Source organism: Sus scrofa, chromosome 17 (genome assembly GCF_054392235.1).
Source record: "Sus scrofa isolate SSC_HxYL_T2T_F1_AM1 chromosome 17, Sscrofa_HxYL_maternal_Yorkshire_Landrace_v2.0, whole genome shotgun sequence".
NCBI classification, from domain to species: Eukaryota; Metazoa; Chordata; class Mammalia; order Artiodactyla; family Suidae; genus Sus; species Sus scrofa.
This window is the reverse complement of record NC_139399.1, coordinates 38,326,743-38,352,105: the sequence shown is the minus strand read 5'-3', so window position 1 is coordinate 38,352,105 and position 25,363 is coordinate 38,326,743. Positions and strand designations below refer to the sequence as shown.

The following is a 25,363-nucleotide window of genomic DNA, read 5'->3' as shown; positions in this document are numbered from 1 at the left end:
TTTTGGGGGGGGGATGCCTTAGGAGCTTCCCAAGCTAAGGGTCCAGTTGGAGCTGCAGCTGCTGGCCTACACCACAGCCACAGCAACGCAGGATCCGAGGTGTGTCTGCGACCCACACACAGCTCACAAGCAACACCAGATCCTTAACCCACTCATTGAGGCCAGAGATCGAACCTTCAACCTCATGGTTCCTAGTTGGATTTGTTTCTGCTGTGCCACGATGGGAACTCCTCCCTCTTACCTTATAAATGAGGTATAATTGACCTCCTGTATTAGTTTTAGGTGTCCAACATAGTGAGTCAATATTTTGATGTATTACAAAATGATCACCATGCTAAGTCATTACCATCTGTCACCCTACAAAGTTGTAATTTTATTTCGCATTTTGGGCTTCATTTGCAGAATGTGGAAGTTCCCAGGCTAGGGGTTGAATTGGAGCTACAATATTTGTATGTATGTATGTATGTATGTATGTATGTATGTATGTATGTAGTATGTATTTATTTACAGTATTTGTCTTTCTTGGTCTGACTTATCTCACTTAGTATAATACCTTCAGATCCACCTATTTTGTTTGCAAATGACAAGATTTTTTGTTTCTTTTTCTTTTTAGTGGCTAAGTCACATTCCGTGTGTGTGTGTGTGTGTGTGTGTGTGTGTGTGCTATCACATTTTCTTTGTTCACTTGTTACTTGTTATCTTTTTTTTTTTTTCCTTTTCTTTTTTGGCTGTCCTGCAGCTTAATGGAATTCCTGGGCCAGGGAACTCATCTGAGCCAGAATTTCGACCTATGCCACAGCTGCAACAACACTGCATCCTTAACCCACTGTGCCGGGCTGGAGATCAAACCCGCATCCTGCTGCAGAGACAGTGTTGATCTCTTGTGCCACAGTGTGAACTCCTATTTGTTGTTGTTGTTGTTGTTTTTGCCTTTATTATTATTATTTTTTTTAGGGCTGCCCCTGGGGCATATGAAAGCTCCCAGCCTAGGGGTTGAATTGGAGCTACAGCTGCCAGCCTACATCACAGCCACAGCAATACTGGATCCAGGCCGAGTCTGTGACCTACACCCCAGCTCATGGCAATGCTGGATCCTTAACCCACTGAGTGGGCCCAGGGATTGAACCTGAGTCCTCATGAGTACTAGTTGGGTTTGTTACCGCTGAGCCACAATGGGAATTCCCTTTGTTGTCTTTGATGATAGTTTTCTGACAGATGTGAGGTTTTCATTTTCATTTATGTGATGATTGGTGATGTGACCATGATGCATGTTTTCATGTGTCTGTTGGCCATCTGTATATTTTCTCCGGAAAACATTTGGTTCCTCTGACACCCCCCCCCCTTTTTTTTTTTGCTTTTTAGGGCCACACCTGTGGCATATGGAGGTTCCTAGGTTGGGGTTCAGTTGGAGCTACAGCTGCTGGCCTATGCCACAGCCACAGCAATACCAGATCCTTAACCCACTGAGCGAGGCCTGGGATCGAACCCGCAACCTCATGGTTCCTAGTTAGATTTGTTTCAATTGAGCTACGATGGGGCGCCTGACCCATTTTTTTAATTGGTTGTTTGTTTTTTGATGTTGAGTTGTATGAATTCTATATATTGGATATCAACCCCTCATTAAATATAATGCCTGCAAATATCTTCTCCCATTCAGTAGGCTGCGTTGTTGTCGATAGTTTCCTTCACTATGCAAAAACTTTTTAGTTTGATGTAGTCTCATTTATTTTTTACTTTTGATTCCCTTGCCTGAAGGTATATATACATTTATATGTATTTTATATATAAGCTAAGACTGATGTCAGTAAGTACACTGCCTCTGTTTTCTTTTAGAAGATTATGGTTTCAGGTCTTACATTTAAGTCTTTAATCCATTTTGAATTTATTTTTGTATATGAGAGTTCCCATTGTGGCTCAACGGTAACAAACCCAACTAGTATCCATGAGAATGCGGGTTCGGTCCCTGGCCTTGCTCAGTGGGTTAACGATCCAGCGTGGCCGTGAGCTGTGGTGTAGGTTGCAGATGAGGCTCAGTTCCCTCATTGCTGTGGCTATGGTGAAGGCTGGCAGCTACAGCTCAATTCGACCCTTAGCCTAGGAACTTATATATGCCACAGGTGTGACTCTACAAAAAAAGACAAAAAAATTAAAAATATTTTTGTATGTGGTATGAGAAAGTATTCCTGTTCAGTTCTTTTGCATATAGTTGTCCAGTTTTCCCAGCACCATTTATTGAAGAGGCTGTCTTTCCTCCCATCATATATTCTTGCCTCCTTTGTCATAGATTAGTTGACCATGTAGTGTGGGTTTATTTCTGGGTTTGTTATTCTGTACCATCAATCCATGTGTCTGTTTTTGCATCAGTACCATTCTGTTTTTATTAGTATAGCTTTGTAGTATAGTTTGAAATCATGCAGCATGATACCTCTAGCTTTGTTCTTCTTAAGATTATTTTGGTGATTTGGGAGTCTTTTGTTTTTCCATACAAACTTTAGCATTATTTACTCTATTTCTGTGAAAAGTGTTATTGAATTTTGATAGGGATTGCACTGAATCTGTGTATTGGCTTTGTATTCTTCCAAACCATGAGCATGATATAGCTTTCCTTTTATTTGTTTCTATTATCAGTGTCTTATAGCTTTCTTTTTTTCTTTTTTCTTTCTCTTTTGTCTTTTTGCCTTTTCTAGGGCCACTCCTTCGGCATATGGAGGTTCCCAGGCTAGGGGTCTAATTTGCGCCTCAGCCGCTGGCCTACACCAGAGCCACAGCAATGCAGGATCTGAGCTGCGTCTGTGACCCACACCAAAGCTCACAGCTCAACCTGCAGCCTCATGGTTCCTAGTCAGATTTGTTAACCACTGTGCCATGACTGGAACTCCTATCAGTGTCTTATAGCTTTCTGAGTACAGATCTTTTACTTTCTTGGTTAGGTTTTTCCCAGATAGTTTATTCTTTTTGATGCAGTTGTAAATGGGGTTGTTTTATTAACACATTTGGATAGTTCATTTTTATGTATAGAAATACAACAGATTGGTATTCTTTTGTCTTTCCTGCAGCTTAACTGAACTCATTGGTGAGTTCTGATAGTTTTATGGTGATATCATTGGGATTTTCTATATATAGTGTCATGTCATCTGCAGACAGTGACAGTTTTATTTATTTATTTTTGTCTTTTTGTCTTTTTACCTTTTCTAGGGCTGCTTCCCACGGCATATGGAGGTTCCCAGGCTAGGGATCTAATTGGAGCTGTAGCCGCCACCCTATGCCAGAGCCACAGCAATGTGGGATCCGAGCTGTGTCTGCAATCTACACCACAGCTCTCGGAAACACCCGATCCTTAACCCACTCAGCAAGGCCAGGGATTGAACCCGCAACCTCATGGTTCCTAGTTGGATTCGTTAACCACTGAGCCACGACAGGAACTCCGACAGTGACAGTTTTACTTCTGCCTTTCTTTTTATGTCTTTTTCTTGTCTGATTGCTGTGGCCAGGACTTCCAATACTATGTTGAATAAAAATGGTGAGTGGGCATCCTTGACTTGTTCTGATATTAGAACAAGATCAGAACAGAAGATCAGAAAAGCTGAAAGCATTTCCCCTTATTGTATGATGGCATAGGTTTGTCATATACGGCCTTTGTTATGTTGAAGTATGTTCCCTCTGTACTGACCTTCTTTAAAGTTTTTATCATAAATGGATGTTGGATTTTGTCAAAAGCTTTTTCTGCGTCTATTGAGATGATATGATTTTTACTTTTCAATTTGTTATGTGGTGTTTATCACTGATTTCTGGATATTGAAATATCCTTGCATCCCTGGATAAATCCCACTTAATTATGGTGTATGATCTTTTTTTAATGCATTGTTGAATTCATTTTGCTAATTTTTTTTTGAGGATTTTTGCATCTATGTTCATCAGGGATATTGGCCCTTTATTTTCCTTTTTTCATAGTGTCTTCATCTGGTTTTGGTATCAGGGGATGCTGGCCTTATAGAATGAGTTTGGAAGCATTCCTTCCTCTTCCTTTTTTTTTTTTTTTTTTGGGAGTAATTTGAGAAAGAAAGATATTAATTCTTCTTTGAATGTTTGGTAGAGTTTACGTGTAAATCTGTCTGATCACGGGTTGTTTTTAAGTTACTGATTTAAGTTCATGAGTGGTAATCACTCTGTTCATATTTTCTGTTTTTTTCCTGATTCAGTCTTAGGGGATTGTGTGTTTCTAAGAATTTACCCATTTGTACTGGGTTGTCCATATTATTGCTATGTAATTATAGTAATCTCTTATGATCCTTTGTATTTCTTTGGTGTCATTTATAACTTTTGCTTCTGACTTTATTTGGGTTTTCACTTTTCCTTGGTGAATCTGGCCAAAGTTTGTCAATTTTGTTCGTGTTTTCAAAGAACCAGCTCTTAGTTTCATTGATATTTTCTATTATATGTGTGTTTTTCTTTTTTCTTTTTCTCTTTTTTTGTCTCTAATTTATTTCTTCCTTGATTTTTATTGTGTCTTTCCTTTTACTAACTTTGAGGTTTGTTTGTTCTTCTTTTTCTAGTTCCTTTAGATAGTGTAGACCCACTCTCAGTTGTGGCCTTACCTTGAGTGGATGATTTAATAATAGTGAGCTTAGTTTCCATATCTCTAAAATGGGAGTGTTAACAGTTTTCTCAGATAGGTTTTTGCTATGAAAATAACACTGTAGGAGTTCCCAGTGTGGAGCAGCGGAAATGAATCTGACTAGGAACCATGAGGTTGCAGGTTTGATCCCTGGCCTCGCTCAGTGGGTTAAGGATCCAGCGTTGCTGCGGCTGTGATGTAGGCAGGTAGCTGTAGCTTTGATTTGACCCCTAGCCTGGGAACATCCGTATGTCGTGGGTGTGGCCCTAAAAAGACAAAAGACCAAAAAAGAAAGAAAGAAAGAAAATAACACTGCGAAGGAGGTAATTTCTACTTGTTAGGGTGTTTTCTGGTTTGCTTAGAAATTGGTGTGGTCTCCTACCAACAATTCTCGTTCTACACAAACAGAATGCTTCTTGTGAAAAGGGAGTTTAGTGGGTTTTTTTTTTCTTCTTACAGCCGTACCTGTGTGGCATATGGAAGTTCCTGGGCTAGGGGTCGAATCAGAGCTGCAGCTGAGGCCTATACCACAGCTTTTGGCAATACTGGATCCAAGCTGCATCTGCAACTTATGCTGAAGCTGGTGGCAGCATTGGATCCTTAACCCCTGAGTGAGGCTAGGGATTGAACCCACATCCTCAGAGAGACAATGTTGGACCCTTAACCTGCTGATCCACATGGAACTCCAAAAAGGGAAGGGTTTTTTTTTGTCTTTTTTTTTTTTTTTTTTTGTCTCTTTAGGGCCACACCCATGGCATATGGAAGCTCCCAGGCTAGGGGTTGAATTGGAGCTACAGCAGCCTGCCTGCGCCACAGCCACAGCAACGCAGGATCTGAGTCATGTCTGTGACCTACACCACAGCTCATGGCAATGCCAAATCCTTAACCCACTGAGCAGGGCCAGGGATTGAACCCGCATCCTCATGGATACTAGTCGGGTTCGTTACTGCTGAGCCATGATGAGAACTCCCAAAAAGGGAGTTTTAATAATTTCCCAAATGAGACAGCCATTAAATAAAGTTATTGTGGTAGAATATACATAGCAAAATTTACCACTTTAACCTTTTTTAAGTGTATATTTCAGTGGCATTCACCTTTTTTAAATGTATGTGTTGCTGAGGGGAATCTTTGTTAAGAGCCAAGGCTACACTCAGGGTCTTGGGCTGCAGTCCTTCAACAGCAGGAAGACTATATTTGCTAAGCTTTTTTTGTTTGTTTGTTTTGGTCTTTTTGTCTTTTTAGGGCCGCACCTGCGGCATATGGAGATTGCTAGGCTAGGGGTCTAATTGGAGCTGTAGCTGGTTGCTTACACCACAGCCACAGCAACGCAGGATCCAATCCACATCTGCAACCTATCACCACAGCTCAGGGCAATGCCCATCTTTAACCCACTGAGCAAGGCCAGGGATCGAATCCGCAACCTCATGGTTCCTAGTTGGATTTGTTTCCACTGTGCCAAGATGGGAACTCCTGTATTTCCTGAGCTTTTAAAGCAGCCCTTTTGTATTCTGGATACTCAATTGTCTTTCAGAAATAGCATCTAGCAAGTTTGCTGATGATGGGGGGCAAGGAAAATGAAGGAGTGTGATAGAGTCAGAACAGTCCAAAAGAATGAAGAGAAAGAAAAGCGGAGCACCATAAAGGTTGACGCAGGGAGAATTAGTACAAATAGCATTAAGTGGTTTGTACCAGATACCATTCTCTTCAGCACCTTAAATGCTTTAAACTACCTCACAAGGCACCCTGTTTCACAGACGAAGAAATCAAGGCACAGATAGTTATGTAGTTTGCCCAGGGTCACACAGCAACAGAAGCCAGAGCTGTGGGTTCTAGGGCCTGCCTTCTAACCACTGTGCCTCCCTCCTGTTAGGGCTGTCTCTTTTACACATCTTGACTGTTAGAACAGGGAAATATGGGTTGAAAATATTGGGCAATTGCTGGAAACCAGTGAATTAACCAACATGTCACTTTCTTTTCTGACCACATTAATGACCACAGCAAGGTGCTGAGGAGTGGGCTCCTGAGCTCACAAGCCTGCCCCCTCAGGTAGGTGGCCTCCTCTGGGACCTCCTAGTTGGCTTGGCACAGCCACCTTGTGGAAGCTGGCAAGGTCTGTGCACCTGCTGCAGAGCCATGGGGGAGCTAGGACTCAGAGGAAAATGACTATGGAGCCAGCTTGGTTGGCCCCTTTGACTTTCTGAAAAGTCTTTGTTATCAGGGACCCCCATGTCATCAACACTGTGTACCTTGGCCATGGGAGGTGAGCATGTCCTAAGCAGCTGTAATCAGGCTAAGTAGAGATTTCGTGGTGCCAGTGTTCACTCCTTTAATAAAGAACCCAGAAGCTTGAGGCTTCTCAGATAGGAAGCGGCGGGGTGGGGGGGGGGGCAAATTCACTTGCATCTAAAAATAGTCCTTTGTTAAGAAATTTACCTAGGGCTTTCTTAAAAAGCAAGTTTCTCCAGTGTGAAGTTGTGAAGTAGCTTCCTTTATCCATTTTGTAAATGTTTTGCTCTCAGATGTAGCTGTCTCACCCTTGTGCTTGTCATTACCGCTTGCTGAATTTCCAGTTCTGGGCCTTGCCCATTTGAAGCAAGATGTGGTCCATGGTCAGAAGGCGTGACATGTGACTCTCTAGGTAGAAGCATTTCATAGCAGATTTGTGGCTTTCCATGCCTTTTTTCCTAGTGCCATTTGTGGAGATGGTGACATCATGAAGCAATGGTGCTTGCTGACAGGTTTCTGAGCAGCTAGGATTAGTGGAACCCCTGCTGATCTGTGCTGGACACACAGCAAGAGCAAGAAATAAGCTCAGGCTGTCGGATTTGGTGGTGGTAGTTTTTTGTTTTGTTTTGTTTTGTTTTTTAATCTTTTTAGGGCCATACCCATGACATATGGAAGTTCCCAGGCTAGGGGTCCAGTTGGAGCTGTAGCTGTCAGCCTACACCACAGCCACAGCAACACCAGATCCATGCCGAGTCTGGGACCTACACCACAGCTCACGGCAACACTGGAGCCTTAACCCACTGAATGAGACCAGGGATCAAATCTGCTTCCTCATGGATACTAGTCGGGTTTGTTTCCACTGAGCCACAATGGGAACTCCAAAATTGGAATATTTATCCAGTCTCAAGATCAGAGAAGAATGTCTTCCCATAGAAGAAGAAAGCATAAAGAGAAAAAAATTTAAAATTCTCTTATAATTAAAAATATTACTGGTAGTTCCTGTCGTGGCTCTGCAGTTAACAAACCCAACTAGGTTCGAACTCTGTCCTTGCTCAGTGGGCTAAGGATCCAGCATTGCTATGAACTGTGGTGTAGGTCGCAGATCCCGCTCAGATCTGGCGTGGCTGTGGCTGTGGCGTAGGCCAGCAGCAACAGCTCCTACTGGACTCCTAGCCCGGGAATCTCCATATGCCGTGGATGAGGCCCCAGAGAGAAGAAAAAAAAAATTATTGGAGTTGGGAAGCTAGAAAGTTTAAATGTCCTCAGGCCCTGGGCTGTAGAAGTGAGGTGGGTCCAACTGTGAGCTGCCAGGGCTGGGAGAGGTCCACGTCTGACAGACTGGCAGCCCTGCCACAGCCGTGCCCCTGCTTAATGCTTAGCTTCCCATCTGACATTGCACGTGGCATTACTTGAGTCCTTTCTGAAACATCACACTACTGCTTTTAAGCACCAGTGTGGTTAAAAAGTAATTGTAATTTAAGATACTAGAGCAGGAAATTGGAGCTCAGCTGGATAGTTTAGCCAAACAGGGCTGGACAGAGCCAGAATGTTTTTTGCTTCCCACCAGCCAGGTCACGCAACCATCCTTCTCCACATGCTGAGCGTTCCTCTTCCTTGCTCTTGGACTCAGCAGGTAGATTCCATTAGAGTTGAGGAGACTGAGGCTCAGAGAATTGATTTGCCCTGGAGTCTCAGCTGTGAGGAGTGGCAGGCCTGCTCTGTCTCCACTGCCATGAGGAACCCAGCTTTGGAAGTTCCATGCCTTGCACTTCCCAGGTGCTCCCAACTGCCTAAGGGCCTGTTTTACTGGGCGGGGCCTTGCTCTGAGTCTTCATCCAATATTCTCTTCCTTTCCCTGGTAGAGGAATCAGGCAGGTTGTTTAAACATCTACCTTGGGAACAGTAAGTTTTCAAAAAAGCAAATCAGTATCAATCCAGAGGCCAGAGGGGAAGCAGGTGCCATTCCTGTGCTTGCCTCCTGATTCTCACACATTTTCCCAGAACTGCAGCCCTTCTGCCTAGGAGTATGTGTTCCTGTCTTAGTGCATTTGGGGCTTGCCCACCAGGGGCTCATGCAGGTGGAGTTGGTCCCCAGGTTGTGCCAGAAGAGCTGGTCCTGGTGCTCAAGAGGGGTGTGGGTCCATGGTGGCAGATGCCACTTCCAGGGTGAGATGCTACTTCCAGGGAAGAGAGGGTGGCCAGTTCCCAGCAATCTGAAGCCATTGGGTATCAAAGCAGTGTCTGGGAAACCTTTATCTGGAAGCAGACAGGCTGTGCTTCATAGAGAATCATGCACGTGCTGAGTGTTTATTGTTTAAGGGGGTCTTGTGCCAGCTGCTCCGCAGGGGCCTGTGAGAAGTGAAGTCTCTACAGTGCCCAGTGCCTGGAACAGGAGTTACTATGGGGGGATGACCTGGGGTCATTTCTCCCTTTCAGTTTGGGAGGCACTGTTGTTTTTTGGTTTGTTTTTTCTTTTTTGGCTGCACCTGAGGCATATAGAAATTCCCAGGCCAGAAATCAAATCTGAACCACAGCTTCTGAGAAAACTGTATCCTGAGCTTGAGAGATACAGGTAGCCTCCTAACTGGAAGTCTTCTCACTTAGCCTGTCAGATTAATACACAAAGAAGTTCCACTGAGAATTGGCACAGAGGGTTAGGAATCCAGCTGCAGCAGCTTGGGTCACTATGGAGGCACAGATTCAATCCCTGGCCTGGTGAAGTGGGTTAAAGGATTCTGTGTTGCCACAGCTGCAGCTCAGATTCAGTCCCCGTCCCGGGAACTTCCATATGCCACAGATGTGGCCACTAAAAAAAAAAAAAAAGAAGAAAAACTTGGAGTTTCCATCGTGGCGCAGCGGAAATGAACCTGACTAGTGACCATGAGGTTGCGGGTGTGATCCCTGGCTTTGCTCAGTGGGTTAAGCATCTGGCGTTACCGTGAGCTGTGGTGTAGGTTGCGAATGGGGCGCAGATCCTGCCTTGCTGTGACTATGGTGTAGGCCAGGAGCTGCGGCTCCAATTCAGCCCCTACCCTGGGAACTTGCACATGCCGTACCTGCGGCCCCCCCCAAAAAAAGCAAATAATAATAATAATAATAATACACAAATGTAGTAGTTGACCTGTGTGTCTGCACTGTCTTACATTCTGTGAGTAGTTTTAAAAAAGGTAGTAAAAGTCATGGCACAGTGCCAAATGGCAAGGTCATTCTTTAGACCAGTAAAACTAGAATTTCTGAAGCAAGCTCCAGTCATTGATATTTTATAAATTCCTTAGAAGATTCTCATTCACAACCAAGTGACTGTCAACCAGAGTAACTTTCAGTGAGGTTGCTTGATTGAAGACACAAACTATGAAACAGAAAAAAAAAATTGGAGCTCTAAGTGTAATGGGATTCCAGAGAAGTCGGTGGTGGTTCTGGTGGTACTCTTCTGTGTTTATGATCAAGGAGCAGTAATTCCTCATTGGAATGTTCACTGAGCACAGTCTATAGGTGTGGCCTTAAGGTAGATAGCAGGAGACAAAGATGTAAATCCATTTGCTGCTGGAGGGAGTTCATTGCGTAGGAGAAGACAGAGGGCAGACCCAACCATGCTGCTACCGGCAGGAGCAGCTTTCCTGCACCACTTTCTATCTGAAGTAGCTGACAACCAACAGATAACAGGAGAGAAGTTTACTGTACTCTGTATGCGTAGGGGTGCTCTGTCAAGAGAGTAGCCCCCCAAATAGTCAGAGGGAAATGCTTATGGACCATTTTCACTGAGGGGAGGGACAGGGTTAGGGCTGTATAGGGCGGAAGGCTCTGGTAAGGCTGTGTCGACACAGGTTCTTTGGATGTCCTGTGCCCAAGGTCAGGCACCGCCAGATTGAACTGGAGAACTCCCCCGGGCGGTGGGTGCAGCTGCTCTCCTAAAGCTCTGCTCGAGGCAGAGGAGGGACTTTCAGATGGGACTGCTTTCTGTATCTTTTAGAGGTCAAATGTTTTCACTTTGAAGTAATTTAGACCATTTTGGGTGGGTTATTATTTCCCCCACTTGGAACTTTTCAAGAAGTGTCAGGAGCAAGGAGCTACTGGTTGCTACAGTGAAGACTGGGCTGAGGAAGTGGGAGAGAGGACCTGAGATTAGAACCGAGGCCACAGAAAAACAGAGATTAATGGCTGGAGCAGATTCTAAACCCAGTTTCTGAGCCCAGAGGGCGTCAGTTGAGAAGACTTAAACGTGAAGGAAGTGGTGGGGTGAGGATGGCAATGACAGTAGCACAGGTTTCCTAGGTTGCAGCCTGAACATCTTTGGTGATGACATCCCATATGTGGTCTGGTGTGGTAAAGCCATTTGAGGTTTACGTCAGGATGATCAGCTTGCAAGATTTTTCAGATCCTTGGGGAAGGGGCAGCTGCACAACAGCCTGGCTTCCCCTGTAAGGATCTGGGCTGTCAGGTCATAGTTTCCTGTCACCTCGAATCAGGAGGGTGGGAAGAAAACTGAAAGGTTCATTTGGAGTGTTATAACCAGATGTTGAAGGAGACCCAAAGATTAAGAATTTGGTAAAGGCAATAAAATGTGCAAGAGAGCAGGATCTAGGCCAGTTTACAGATGATAAAACCTCAAAGATAATGTGCAGGACTAGAATAACCCACAAGAATGTGTTACAGTTTCAGTTTTCTTTTTTTGCTTTTTAGGCCTAACCCATGGCATATGAGAGTTCCCAGGCTAGGGGTTGAATCAGAGCTGCAGCTGCTGGCCTACACCATAGCCACGCCAGATCTGAGCTGCATCTGCGACCTACACCACAGCTCATGGCAACCCAGATCCTTAACCCTCTAGGCAGGGCCCTAGATTGAACCTGCAACCTCATGGATACTAGTTGGGTTTGTTACTGCTGAGCCACAAAGAGAACTCCCCAGTTTTCCTTTGAAATTTAAAATTTCTCTTCACGGTCGTGTCCTTCTTACTCAAAGTAAGATTATTATTTTTTTTTACCAAAAAAATTAGATGTGGCCTAATCACTTACAGCACAGTAAGAATGCCAGTTGATCACATAGGCCCCTTAAAAGATTGCTTTACTAGAACATTTTATGAGAAATCTCAGACTAGACTTTATTTTTTTTTTGCTAAATCTTTAGGACCGCACCTGTGGCATATGGAAGTTCCTGGGCTGTGGGTCGAATTGGATCTGCAGCTGCAGGCCACAGCCATAGATTTGGATGAATTTTCCTGTCTTTTTATTTTTTATTTGTTTATTTTTTTTAGTCTTTTGACTTTTTGGAGCCATACCGTGGCACATGGAGGTTCCCAGGCCTAGGAGTCGAATCAGAGCTGTAGCCACTGGCCTACGCCAGAGCCACAGCAACTCAGGATCCAAGCCGCGTCTGAAACCTACACCATAGCTCATGGCAATGCCGGATCCTTAACCTGCTGAGTGAGGCCAGGGATCGAACCCATGTCCTCATGGATTCTAGTTGGGTTCATTTACCTCTGAGCCACAATGGGAACTCCAAATTTTCCTGTCTTCTTGAAGTCCTCAAAATATCCTACAGTTTTTAGACCTTCTAGGAAGTGACCTGTTAGTAAGGCTGGGAACCTAAGTCCTTAGGTACCAGGACTGTTTTTCCAAGAGGGGTTTCTAAGCTGTGGTTCCATAAAGACAACCTTATTTCCTTAAAGCTGTCTACCTCAATACATCATTCTTTTTTTTGGCCTCTCCCATGGCATGTAGAAGTTCCTGGGCCATGGATGGAACAGCAGTGACAGTACTGAGTCCCCAACCTCTAGACCATTAGGGAACTCCTGCATCATTCTTGAATATGCCATTCCAGTCAAAGCCTTGGGTATAAACCACTGTTTCCAATTGTATTCTGTACAAGGATGATGGAGTCCTACTGAACTTACGCAAGTGATTACATCGCCATGAAAATGAGAATATTCAGTCATTGTCTCTAAATTCTAGAAGGATCAGGTAGTGAGAAAAAGATAAATGTTTCATTTCTGCCTAAAGTATAATCTACTAAATTGTTACACATTATAGACAACCTAAGAAGAAAGAGAAAGGGATTCCTTATTCTAGATAATAGAGCATTAAGGCAACATCAATATTGCAAATAACAGGCATGAAAAAAATCATTCTTCAAGATTATTTCATTCACTCCTATGTAATTAATTCTTGTTCTGCTTGATCTTGAGTTAGTAGTTTTCATGAATCTATTGGCTTCTCCCCTAGAGTTTTGGAAATCCTTCCTCAGTCCAATGGATTGATTTCAAAGTAGTTTAAGCAGTGCTGTCACAAGTTTGTACCCTTTAGTATCTGTCATAGTTCTTTGGGTGTCTGAGATGGTCCCTTTTTGTTGTACTCTGACGTGTAACTATTGCAAACACTCTGAGAAGAATCAGTGTAAAATGAAAACCATTGGGAGTTCCCTGGTGGCTCAGTGTGTTAAGGAGCTAGCATTGTCACCACCATGGCTCATGTTGCTGCTGTGGCATGAGTTTGATTCCTGGCCCGGGAACTTCTGAATGTTAGGAGCATAACCAAAAAAAAAAAAAAAAACAAAACGCAATTGACAGGGAAATTTTGTTTCTATGACATGTAACATTTTAAATCTAAAATGAAGAATGTAATTATTATTATCTGTAGAATTGTACCAGTACATATCATATACCAGTAAATGCATTTCTTTTTTGGGCCACAACGAGAACTCCAAGCCTAATTTTTTTTTTTTTTTTTTTTTTTTTTTGTCTTTTCTAGGGCTACTTGCACAGCACATGGAGGTTCCCAGGCTAGGGGTCTAATCGGAGCTACAGCTGCCGGCCTACACCAGAGCCACAGCAATGCTGGATCTGAGCTGCATCTGCGACCTATACCACAGCTCACGGCAACGCCGGATCCTTAACCCACTGAGCAAGGCCAGGGATCGAACCTGCAATCTCATGGTTTCTAGTCATATTCGTTAACCACTGCGCCATGACGGGAACTCCCAAGCCTAATTATTTTTAGCATCTCTCTTTTTACAAAGTAAATAACAAACTGTGATTCCAGGTGCCCTCTGGCAAATGCCAGAATCAGTTCAAAATCAGGATTTCTTTTAGGATTTGATTTGGGGAAAGCAGAATACCAAAAGCTGTCAAAAACATGAAAAGGGAGTTCCCGTTGTGGCGCAGTGGTTAATGAATCCGACTAGGAACCATGAGGTTGCGGGTTCGATCCCTGGCCTTGCTCAGTGGGTTAAGGATCCGGCGTTGCCGTGAGCTGTGGTGTGGGTCGCAGATGCGGCTTGGCTTGGACCCCGCGTTGCTGTGGCTCTGGCGTAGGCCGGTGGCTACAGCTCCGATTAGACCCCTAGCCTGGGAACCTCCCTATGCCGTGGGAAGCGGCCCAGAAAAGGCAAAAAAGACAAAACAAAAACAAAAGCATGAAAAGGTTTTCGCTCTTAGCTAAATAGGGTTAGCTAAATAGGGTCATAGATCACTAAAAAGCAATACTTACCTAACCAAAGTGACAATCAGTGAATTCAAAATTAGTTATAGGATGTAACATGGTTATAACAAATTAACTTTAGGTTTGTTTCCTTTTTTGGCTGCCCTGTGGCATACGGAGTTCCCAGGCCAGGGATCAGATCTGAGTGGCAATTCCGACCTAGGCCACAGCTTTGGCAATGCCAGATCCCCCCCCCCCCTCTTTTTTTTTTGGCTTTTTGCCATTTCTTGAGCTGCTCCCGCGGCATATGGAGGTTCCCAGGCTAGGGGTCGAATCAGAGCTGTAGCCACCGGCCTACGCCAGAGCTGCAGCAACGCTGGATCCAAGCCGCGTCTGCAACCTACACCACAGCTCACGGCAACGCTGGATACTTAACCCACTGAGCAAGGCCACGAATGAACCCGCAACCTCGTGGTTCCTAGTCGGATTCGTTAACCACTGCGCCACGACAGGAACTCCAAGGAAGGTGTTCTGATAAGACTTAAAATCTTTGTTTCCTAGGCAGAGTACTTAAAATGTAAAGAAAACCTTTTTTTTTAATATATATATTTTTTATTTTTATTTATTTATTTATTTATTTTGTCGTTTTGTTGTTGTTGTTGTTGTTGTTGCTATTTCTTAGCAACCTACACCACAGCTCACGGCAGCGCCTGATCGTTAACCCACTGAGCAAGGCCAGGGACCGAACCCGCAACCTCATGGTTCCTAGTCGGATTCGTTAACCACTGCGCCACGACGGGAACTCCAGAAAACCTTTTTATAACCTTTTTTTTTTTTTTTTTAAATCTTTTCGCCTTTTCTAGGGCCGTTCTCTCGGCATGTGGAGGTTCCCAGGCCTAGGGGTCTAATCAGAGCTGGAGCCGCTGGCCTACACCACAGCCACAGCAGCACGGGATCCGAGCTGCGTCTGAAACCTACACCACAGCTCACAGCAACACCGGATCCTTAACCCACTGAGCAAGGCCAGGGATCAAACCCACAACCTCATGGTTTCTAGTCAGATTCATTAACCACTGAGCCACGACGGGAACTCCTAGCCCCTTATTTGTTAAGAGCAGACCTATAGCCTAAGAAAATTTTGTCATCTTAACAGTAAGACAGCTCAACTTTAGTTTTGCATTTGGGTACTGTTAATACTTAATTAAACTCATTTTAAAAAAAGTTTTTTTAGCTACACGCATGGTTGGTGGAATTTCCCGGACCAGGGATCCAACCCTCATCACAGAAGTGACCCAAGCTGCTGCAGTGACAAAGCCAGATCCTTGACCTGCTTCATGACAAGAGAACTCCCTAAGCTCATTGTTTAAAAACCATATAAATATATCCATCCAATTGTAGACAGTCTTGACCATACAACATAAAATTCCTTTCCCACTAACCTACAACTGTCTGTATCCATTCAGGTTTTGCCCTACTCTTTTCTTTTTTTTCCTCATTGTGAAACAACCAGTTATTTACTTTAGGACAAAATTTATTCTTTTTCTCTTAACAAAAAATACATCCTACAGTCCTTGCATAATTTTCATGCAACGTTATCTCCCTTTACCCTTATTATTAATGGTAATTTCATTTGCATATATAGTGGTAATACTTTTTAACCCTTAGTAACCTTTTAGATTGTAGACAATTGGGAATTGTCTGTCATATACCAACATTTTGTAGCAAATTAGCAAATTTTGTGAATATATAGATATATGCTTTCTCATATTACAGTTTTTCAGTATAGCAAAAAGAACATGTTTATTAACAGATATTTTTAGCCTCTCTATACTGTATAAAAAATAAAAAGCCAAGAAGTTCCCTGATGGTTAGGTGGGTTAAGGATCTGGCATTGTCACAGCTGTGGCTGTGGTCACTGCTGTGGCGTGGGTTCAGTTCCTGGCCTGAGAACTTACACATGCTGTGAGTACAGCCAAAAAAAAAAAACCCAGAAGAAGCATATAAAAATTAAGCTTAATAATGAATATTTTAGTATAATGTCTTGTTTAGAAATGGGTTAGATATTTAAGTAAATATTTATTACTTAGCATAACTTTAAACTTGCAAGTTACCAAAAAGATTTTTGAGACTGTTTTTAGGCAGACATATTGTAAAACATAGCCGTTGTTAGAGTTTCCGTTGTGACTCAGCAGAAACAAATATGACTAGTATCCATGAGGACTCGGGTTTGAACCCTGGCCTTTCTCAGTGGGTTAAGGATCTGGCGTTGTCATGAGCTGTGGTGTAGGTCGCAGACACAGCTCGGATCTGGCATGGCTGTGGCGTAGGCCAGCGACTATAGCTCTGATTTCATCCCTAGCCTGGGGACTTCCATATGCCGTGCGTGGGTGCTGTCCTAAAAAAAGCCGATATAAATAGATAAAAATACAACATAGCTATTGTTAAAAAATCTACTCATTAGAGTTTAATTAATCAACCTATTGCACTTGTTCTTAGCAGTTATGCTCAGATTATTCCTGAAAGTTTCATAAAACATTAAGCAGAACTAGCCATTGTTATTTTCCTGTTTATAACACATGCATGTTAGGCAAGTATCTAAAACATGACAAAAAAAAAAAAAAACCCACCTTAGCCAAATACATGAGTTTTTATTATTTTATTGCTGTACTTAATATGCAAGAAATAATGGATTTCAGGCAGTTCATTTTACTGCATTTCATACTTTTTTTTTTTTTTTAGGGCCACACCCTGGGTTCCCTGGCTGGCAGCCACAGCCACCGCCATAGCAACATTTTGCTTTTTCTTCAAAAACGACTCTTGGATTACTTGATCAGGTTTTTTTTCCTGAACTTTTTTTTTTTCGCAGACTCTGGCATTGCTGCAGCTCTGGCCTAGGCCAGCAGTTGTAGCTTCGATTAGACCCCTAGCCTGGGAACCTCCATATGCTGTGGGTGTGGCCCTAAAAAGACCTCCCACCCCCCCGCCCAGATTTCTAACACATTAGGAGCTATTGAGTTTTCAAAACGAAATAGTTTTCTTTCTGGTGCTGTGAATTTTTTAGTGTAATATTTACTATTGGTTCCATCTAAAACCACTAAGCATTAAGTGCATTCCTGCACTGTCCTTATTTCTCATCCTGGGCTTCAGGTTTCCCCGGGAGGATCCCAAACACTTAATAGCTCTGAGTAATGTTATAGTTGTTGTTGTTCACTTTTTTTTTTTGGTTTGTTTTTGTCTCTTTAGGGCCACACCTGCAGCATATGGAGGTTCCCAGACTAGGGGTCCAATCGGAGCCTACGCCACAGCCACAGCAGCATTGGATCTGAGCCACGCCTTCGACCTACACCACAGCTCACGGCAACACTGGATCCTTAACCCATTGACTGAGGCCAGGTATTGAACCCGCATCCTCATGGATGCCAGTCAGGGTTGTTAATCGCTGAGCCATGGTGGGAACTCCTGTTGTTGTTCACTTTTTAAAAATTATTATTAAAAAATTTTTTTTTACAGCCACACTTGCGATATATGGAATTAGCGGTCGAAATAGAGATGTAGCCGAGGTCTGTGCCACAGCCACAGCAGCACTGGATCCAAGCAACGTCTGAGGGCTATGCCACAGCTTGTAGCAGTGCTGGATCCTTAACCCACTGAGGGGCAGGGATCCACCCTGAATCCTCATAGACACTGTTGGATTTTTAAGCTGCTGAGCCACAATGGGAACTCCCACTTTTTAATTTCTTAATTTTTATTTTTAATTATTTTCCTTTGTTGGCTGCCCCATGGCATATGGAGTTCCCAGGCCAGGGATCAGATCTGAGCCACAGTTGTGACCTATGCCATAGCTGTGGCAACTCCAGATTCTTTAACCCACTGGGCTGGGCCAGGGATTGAACCTGCGTCAGAGATGCCACCCATCCCATTGTGCCACAGCAGGAAACTCCTATTGTTCACTTTTTAAAATAAAGTATTTTAAAATTTTATCTTATGGTTTTAAGTGTCATAAGACATTTTGTCTTAGTGTCATAAGCATACTTAACATATTCCACCATCTTAAATTTTGAAGTGTGCAGAGCAGTGTTGGGCTTTAGGGACGATGTTGTACGATGGAGCTCTAGAGCTTATTCGTCTTGCTTTACTCCATTTGATTAGCAACTCTCCATTTTTCCCTCCTTGCATTTTCTGATAACCACCACCTACTCTCTGATTCTGTGAGTTCGACTATTTTAAACTTTTAATTTTAAAGCAGTTTCAGGTTCACAGCCAAACCAAGCAGAAAGCATGGAGGTTTCCTACCTTTTGCTCCCACATACAACCACCCCCACTACTGACATCCCCATCACAGTGGTGCATTTTATTAGAGTCAGTGAGCCTACAGTGACTTCTCATTCTCTCCCACAGTCCATAGTTTAAATTAGGGTTCACCGTTTGGGGTTTTAACAAAAATGTGACATGTACTCACTGTTGTAGTATTGTCCAGGATGGTTCCACTGCCCTAAAAAGTCTTTGTGCATTACGTATTCATCCCTCTACTTCCCCCACCCTAACCCTTGGCAACACTGATCTTTTTACTGTCTCCAGTTAGTTTTGAAGCATGGGTCATTAGTCAAGCCCATTTCATCCACCTTCACTGATCAAGGTTGTCTACAAAAGACTTGGTTCGCGTGTCATTAGTTGGCTCCTGTTTGTTGCTGTGTGGTATCCCACGCTAGGAACAGACTGTGTTTATCCACTAACCTGTGATGGACGTTTGAGTTGTCTGAGCTTTTGGCTGAATAAAGCTGCCATGAATATTTCTGAACAAGTCTGTGTGTGGACACGCTTCCCTTTCTTTCAGAGCATAAAAACTCAAGCTACCTGAACACCTTACAGCAGGTGCCAGAGGGCCAGTGAGCACGTTATGTGAGGGACACAGGAGTGGCCGAGGGTGGCCAGAGCAGAGGGTGCAAGCACATGCTTTGCATCAGGCAATTGGTGGTGTGCATTTGATTTCAGGTTCTTCTCTTCTTATGGGCTCTTTTATTTCTCTGAGAATAAAGTCCTGAGTCCTTTTTGGTCTCTTTGGACCTTTCACATTACATGCAAGCTTCCATTTTTTAGGGCCATTCATTCACTGTGCCCAGATCCTGCTCTTTTCTGCAGTGAGAACAAAGATGGTGATAGCAGCTAAGATACATTGTGGATCAGAAGCCAGGGACTCACAGGTACACTCTACCTGCATTATAGTATATAATCCATCCAGGAGCACCACAAAAGGGGTACCATTTTTATTCCCACCTTTCAGGAAGGAAATCAAGTCTCAGGTTAAGTAACTTGCCCATGATTACAAGATTGGATGTTGGACCAGATCATCTGACTTTGGAGCCAGTACCTTAACCACAATATCATTCATCTTTGCTCAGTGAAAGTGTAGGGCTACATGGAATTTAAGGTACCATTTTAAATCTTCTGCATCATCCATTTAACTCCTGTATTTCTGAGGTAGTGTTTCTGCAGTGGTCCCTTCCCTGGCAGCCCAGACCAGGTCGGCTCACCTGCATCAGATGCCTCTCTCACAGCCTTTGTCTGCCCCTCTGAGCAGAGGGCACAGCACAGAAGCAGGTGGCCTCCTTTGCCACCCTTATTGTCTCTGCCAGAAGGGTGCCATGTGCTCAGTAAGGGCCACTGCGTGAGCCAGATGAATGAGTGAATGGATGACATTGTCAGATATGCGTATTTGTCATCATCTTTATTGAGGTATTATGTACACATGCTAAAATTGATCAATGTATCCAGTCCTGCGTTCACAACCACAGTCCAGGTAAAGAATGTCTCCATTACTGCAGAAGCTGCCTCGTGCTGCTTGCAGTTTCTTCCCTCTGTTTATAGCCCTGATGATCACCATTCTCTGTAGTTTTGCCTCTTTTGGAATTTTGGATAGATTGGATTATATAGTATGTCATCTTTTGTGTCTTACTGAACATAAGACTTTTGAGAGATCTTTCTGTGCTGTTGCATGGGTCAGCAGTTCACGGTTTTCCAGACAGTCCAGAAATAAATATCAGCCCCACTGAGGTTGGGACTTGATGTGCTGAGTTAGCAGCAGCATCCATGTGTGCTCGAGGCTCACAGGATCACCAGGGCCCTTCAGCCTGTCTGAGGTCAGAGCAATTTCTTGGTAACGCTGAGATGCTGTTTACCTTTTCCACTTTGGTTCTCTCTTGGGGTTTCAGGAGCCTTCCAGATGCCACATGACGTGCGGTCTTGAAGCATATTGAATGCAGAAACAGATGCGAGAACCGTCCTGTCTTCTGTTAGGCTGTCACCTTAAAGAAACTTATGAAAGTGTTTATGCCAATATCCTCACTAAAGATTCTTTTTTTTTTTTTTTTAATTTAAAAAAAATTTTTTTTTTGGTCTTTTTTTTTTGCCTTTTCTAGGGCCGCTCCCGCGGCATATGGAGGTTCCCAGGCTGGGGTCCAATCAGAGCTGTAGCTGCCAGCTTACGCCACAGCCACAGCAACGGGGGATCCGAGCCACATCTGCAACCTACACCACAACTCTCGGCAATGCCGGATGGTTAACCCACTGAGCAAGGCCAGGGATCGAACCCGCAACCTCATGGTTCCCAGTCAGATTCGTTAACCTGTCAGACGGGAACTCCCTAAAAGATTCTTATATTGGAAAATATAATCATTTATAACAGATATTAATTATATTAATGTAATGGATGGTTTATATTATTAGATGACTTAATGGATATTTAAATTTTTTGCATTTAACTTCTCATAAAACAAGTAGTAATAAATGTAAACCATATGAATAGAAGCTGTTTGAGCCCCTCAAGTTTTTAGTTGTAGAGAGGCCCTTAGTCCAAGAAGTTTGAGAATCTCTGGGCTGGGATTTATTTATTTATTTATTTATTTATTTTGGTCTTTTGTCTTTTTAGGGCTGCACCTGCAGCATATTGAGGTTCCAAGGCTAGGGGTCTAATTGGAGCTGTAGCCACCGGCCTATACCACAGCCACAGCAACATGGGATCTGAGCCACATCTGGGATCTACACCACAGCTCAAGGCAACGCTGGATCCTTAACCCACTGAGCGAGACCAGGGGTCGAACCTGCAACCTTATGGTTCCTAATCAGATTTGTTTCTGCTTCGCCATGGGACTCCGTGGGCATATTTTTTGAAAGAGGATCAGGAACAGGATGAGGAAGCTTGGAGCTAGTTGTGAGTTAGAAGGTCTTGAGACCTGGGGTGATGATTTGGCATGAATTGCTGGAGAAGGGGCCTCCGGTGGGGATGTGGGTGGAAGTATGAGAACAGGTAGTGACAGCCACAGTCCTGTGCTCTGCCCCCCGGCACCTGGTCAGTAAGGTTCTGTCCTACGAGCTTCCTGGGCTTCCTGCCAGAAGCTGGCTTGCAGGAGGTTATCAGAGGCCCAGAGGCAGCCACTCTCCTGGGGTGAAGTTGCAGCTTTGGTCTGACTTGAGGTTGGGCATTGTCTGAGACCTGATGGCTGTATTGTGTTCTGACCCCAGGGCACACGTAGGAAATCAATGGGACTGTTTCTTTGGCTTTCAGGAAACAAATTTTGGAGTTCCCATCGTGGCGCAGTGGTTAACGAATCTGACTAGGAACCATGAGGTTGAGGGTTCGATCCCTGCCCTTGCTCAGTGGGTTAAGGATCCGGCGTTGCCGTGAACTGTGGTGTAGGTTGCAGACGCAGCTTGGAGGCTCTGGCGTAGGCTGGTGGCTACAGCTCCGATGAGACCCCTAGCCTGGGAACCTCCATATGCCGTGGGAGCGGCCCCAAAGAAATAGCAAAAAAAAAAAAAAAAAAAAGGGAAACAAATTTTATCCTTCCAGGAGAGTCCTAAGTACAAATTAAAAGGCAGAAGAGGTGGGAGGCTCCTCTTATCCTTAACGGAGTTCTTGTTGGAGATGATAGGTGTGAGTCTTGGTTAGTGGTTTTGACAATGCTGTCCATAAGCTGTATCAAAATTGCTCCTGCCTCTGACCTGCTCATTGCTTTTCTCTTGCAGACGAAAGGGCCTGTGCTTCCGGCTAAGGAAGATACTCCTCTGTGTCCTGGGGTTGTATGTGGCCATTCCATTTCTTATCAAACTATGTCCTGCGATACAGGCCAAACTGATTTTCTTGAATTTTGGTAAGTGCTATATGTCCATTTTCCCTTTAATTTTATTAAGAGTTCATTTTATGTTGATTTTATGTTTTTATATTTTTACCACTCAGGTCAGGAAATAGGGCCTTTTTATTGTCCCTGTGCCCCTTCCCAGTTTGAAGTTGTTTGTGCTGAGGGCATTGCCCCTAGGATCCGCATTGCGTGTGCAGGTGACCACTGCAGGGCTGGGGGTATCTCTCCGTCTGAGATGGGTAGGAATGTTGATAACAAGGAGAGTGAGTCTTCTGAAGCTGTCAGTTTGGAGATACTCCAAAACTTACGGAGTCTAGGAGGTTAACTGTCCTTGGGAGAGGTGATCACTGAAAAGGGTGGTGCTTTAAAAAAATTTCCCCCCCCTTAAAAAAGCCCCACATGCTTTAGTTTTTGTGGAGTTGTATGCTGGCTTCAGAGGTGTTATATTCTCATTCCTTGGATTGTGACCCAAGTTGTATTTTTCATACTCTGTGTTTACTTCTGGGCAAGTGGGAGGAGAAAGATGTAGATGCATCAGGTTTATAAAGTGAAAGGTACATGGTTGCTGGAATAATCCTATTAAGGAGCGTCATTTTATGTCTATGAGATGTAGTGCATCTGGGTATGTGTGTTCGGGGTATTAAGTCTATCATTGACTTGATCACAGGAAAGTGGATGTTGCTTCTAGAAGCGAATTTCTGCTCTAATGAGGAACGGGAAGAGGAACAGAAATACTAAGGTTGATATTTGAGATATTTGATGCTTTGTAAATCTAAAGTTTTTTATTTGGGTGTCTTAATGCACCCTAAGAGGCATTTGATTTTTCTAACAAACATAGCTGAACTTCATAGGAATTTATCATCTCTTAAGTTTTGGCTGCTTGTGGGAAGCACAGACATGGAACTGACAACATACTCAAATTGGGAAAGTTTTTTTTTCTGGCTTTAAATGTTCCTTTGTTCACAGTTTGTCTAGCACAGAAGAGAGTTTGGGTTACACATGAACACAAGCCGCAGGCTGCAGATTTCCCGATGGCAGACCCTAGAGTCAGCCCAGTGAGGCTTTGCCATGTGGCAGGCCTCCGGTGCCTCCAGGCACCTTGGGCCATGTCATGGCAGCAGGTGCCCTGTTGCCCTCTGGGCTGCAACACAGTGCGGTCCCAGCAGATATTTGAGTTGAATTGATTTTCTTTAGAACAATCATTTGGGTAACTTTAGACTCATATTATGCCCTGTCAATTGCCCAGGGAAAGGGCACAATATTCCTGGGTTCTCCTGATCAGGCCTCATGGCACCCTCCCCCGCCCAAGAGAGATGCCTGCTGAGTGGGAGTGCCACAGCTGTCTGTGCCCCTCCCCTGTGGAGGAGGTGGCATGTGCAGGCTGGCCTGCAGAGACTGGCAGCTTCATCTCATGCCGCTAGGGGTGCCTTTGTGTTCAGGGCCACCTCAGTTCTTGACTCCTCAAGATGTGAATCATGAGCTGTGGGTTTCCATTTGAATGCTGAGGGAAGTGTAACAATCTTTTGGGTTCCCAAACATGATTAAGATATTCTTTTTTTTTTTTTTTTTTTTTTTTTTTGGTCTTTTTAGGGCCACACTTTCGGCATATGGAGGTTTCCACCCTAGGAGTCGAATCAGAGCTATAGCTGCTGGCCTATACCACAGCCACAGCAACTAGGGACCCAAGCTGCATCTGTGACCTATACCACAGCTCATGGCAATACCAGATCCTTAACCCACTGAGCGAGGCCAGGGATCAAACCCGTGTCCTCATGGATGCTAGTCAAATTCGTTTCCACTGAGCCACAACGGGAACTCCTGATTCTTAAGTTCCTAGCAAATCTATCTGAAACTAAATTTATCAATCAGATAAACTTTAGATGAAGGATAGTTTCTATGGTTTAAGGCATTATTCTACTTTAGATGTATTTTCATAAACAAAAAAATAATACACAATCTTTCTGAAAACAAAACATGAACTGAAAAGCTATGAATGGTTTAAAGAAGAAAATGAAACTTAGAGAAAATTGGTGTTAACATTGTTGTTTATTTCCTGCTGGTCTTTTTTGTCTGTGTCTGTACATGTGAACATAAATCCATTTGCTTTTCAGTATTTAAGTTTAAAAGTCAACTTCCACCGCAGGGATGTTGGGGTGGCACCACACCCAGTCTCTGCCCTGGGATCTAGAACCAACCCCTGGGGGGAAGGAATGTTTTGGTTTAGAGTTTGGTGCAGAACTGCTCTTCTGCACACTGCCTTGGGCCTTTTTTGGAGATTAGCTTTAGTGTATGAATTACTTATTTGTTGTTAAGGCACAAGGCCAGCCAGCCCACTATAGCTTTCATGAGACATCAGTTCTTAAGCCTCTGCTCTTTCCGTCCCCTGAGCAGTCTTGTGGGCCCCTGGGAGCTGGGATTTGATAAAACCTGGACCTTCCTTTGTTGGTGTCCCACCTCTCTTCATCTATCAGGGTTGCTTGTTTTTTTTGTTTGTTTGTTTGTTTGTTTTTTTTTTGGTCCATGCCCACTGTATGTGGAAGTTCCTGGGCCGAGGATCCAACCTGTGCCATGGCACTGACAACGCCAGATCTTTAATCTGCTGAGCCACCAGGGAACTCCATCAGGGTTTTCTTTACTCAGTGGCTGGGATGTCATATAGCCCCCATGTCTAAAGTTCTCAGGCAGGAGTTCCCATCATGCGGTGGAAACAAATCCAGCTAGGAGCCATGAGGTTATGGATTTGATCCCTGGCCTTTCTCAGTGGGTTAAGGACCCAGCGTTACCATGAGCTGTGGTGTAGGTGGCAGATGCGGCTTGAATCTGGTGTGGCTGTGGCTGTGGCATAGGCCAGCAGCTGTAGCTCCAGTAAGACCCCTAGCCTGGGAACCTCCATATGCCACAGGTGTGGCTCTAAAAGGACAATAAATAAATAAAATTCTCAGGCAGTTAAATGTGTCCCACAGCCCAGGAGTTCC

General features: G+C 43.9%; 1 protein-coding gene across 2 annotated transcripts in view; it reads left to right on the top strand.

Moving 5' to 3' along the window:
• The window catches only part of ABHD12 (abhydrolase domain containing 12, lysophospholipase), a 58,803-nt gene that overhangs the window by 13,811 nt on the left and 19,629 nt on the right, over positions 1–25,363 (top strand). For both annotated transcript variants that reach the window (XR_014832051.1, XM_021078253.2), the window contains exon 2: positions 22,276–22,400. Coding sequence is in view for 1 of the 2 variants with exons in the window: in XM_021078253.2 (XP_020933912.1) it covers positions 22,276–22,400 (125 nt within the window). In the remaining variant the exon portion in view is untranslated. The remainder of the gene's footprint in view (positions 1–22,275; positions 22,401–25,363) is intronic.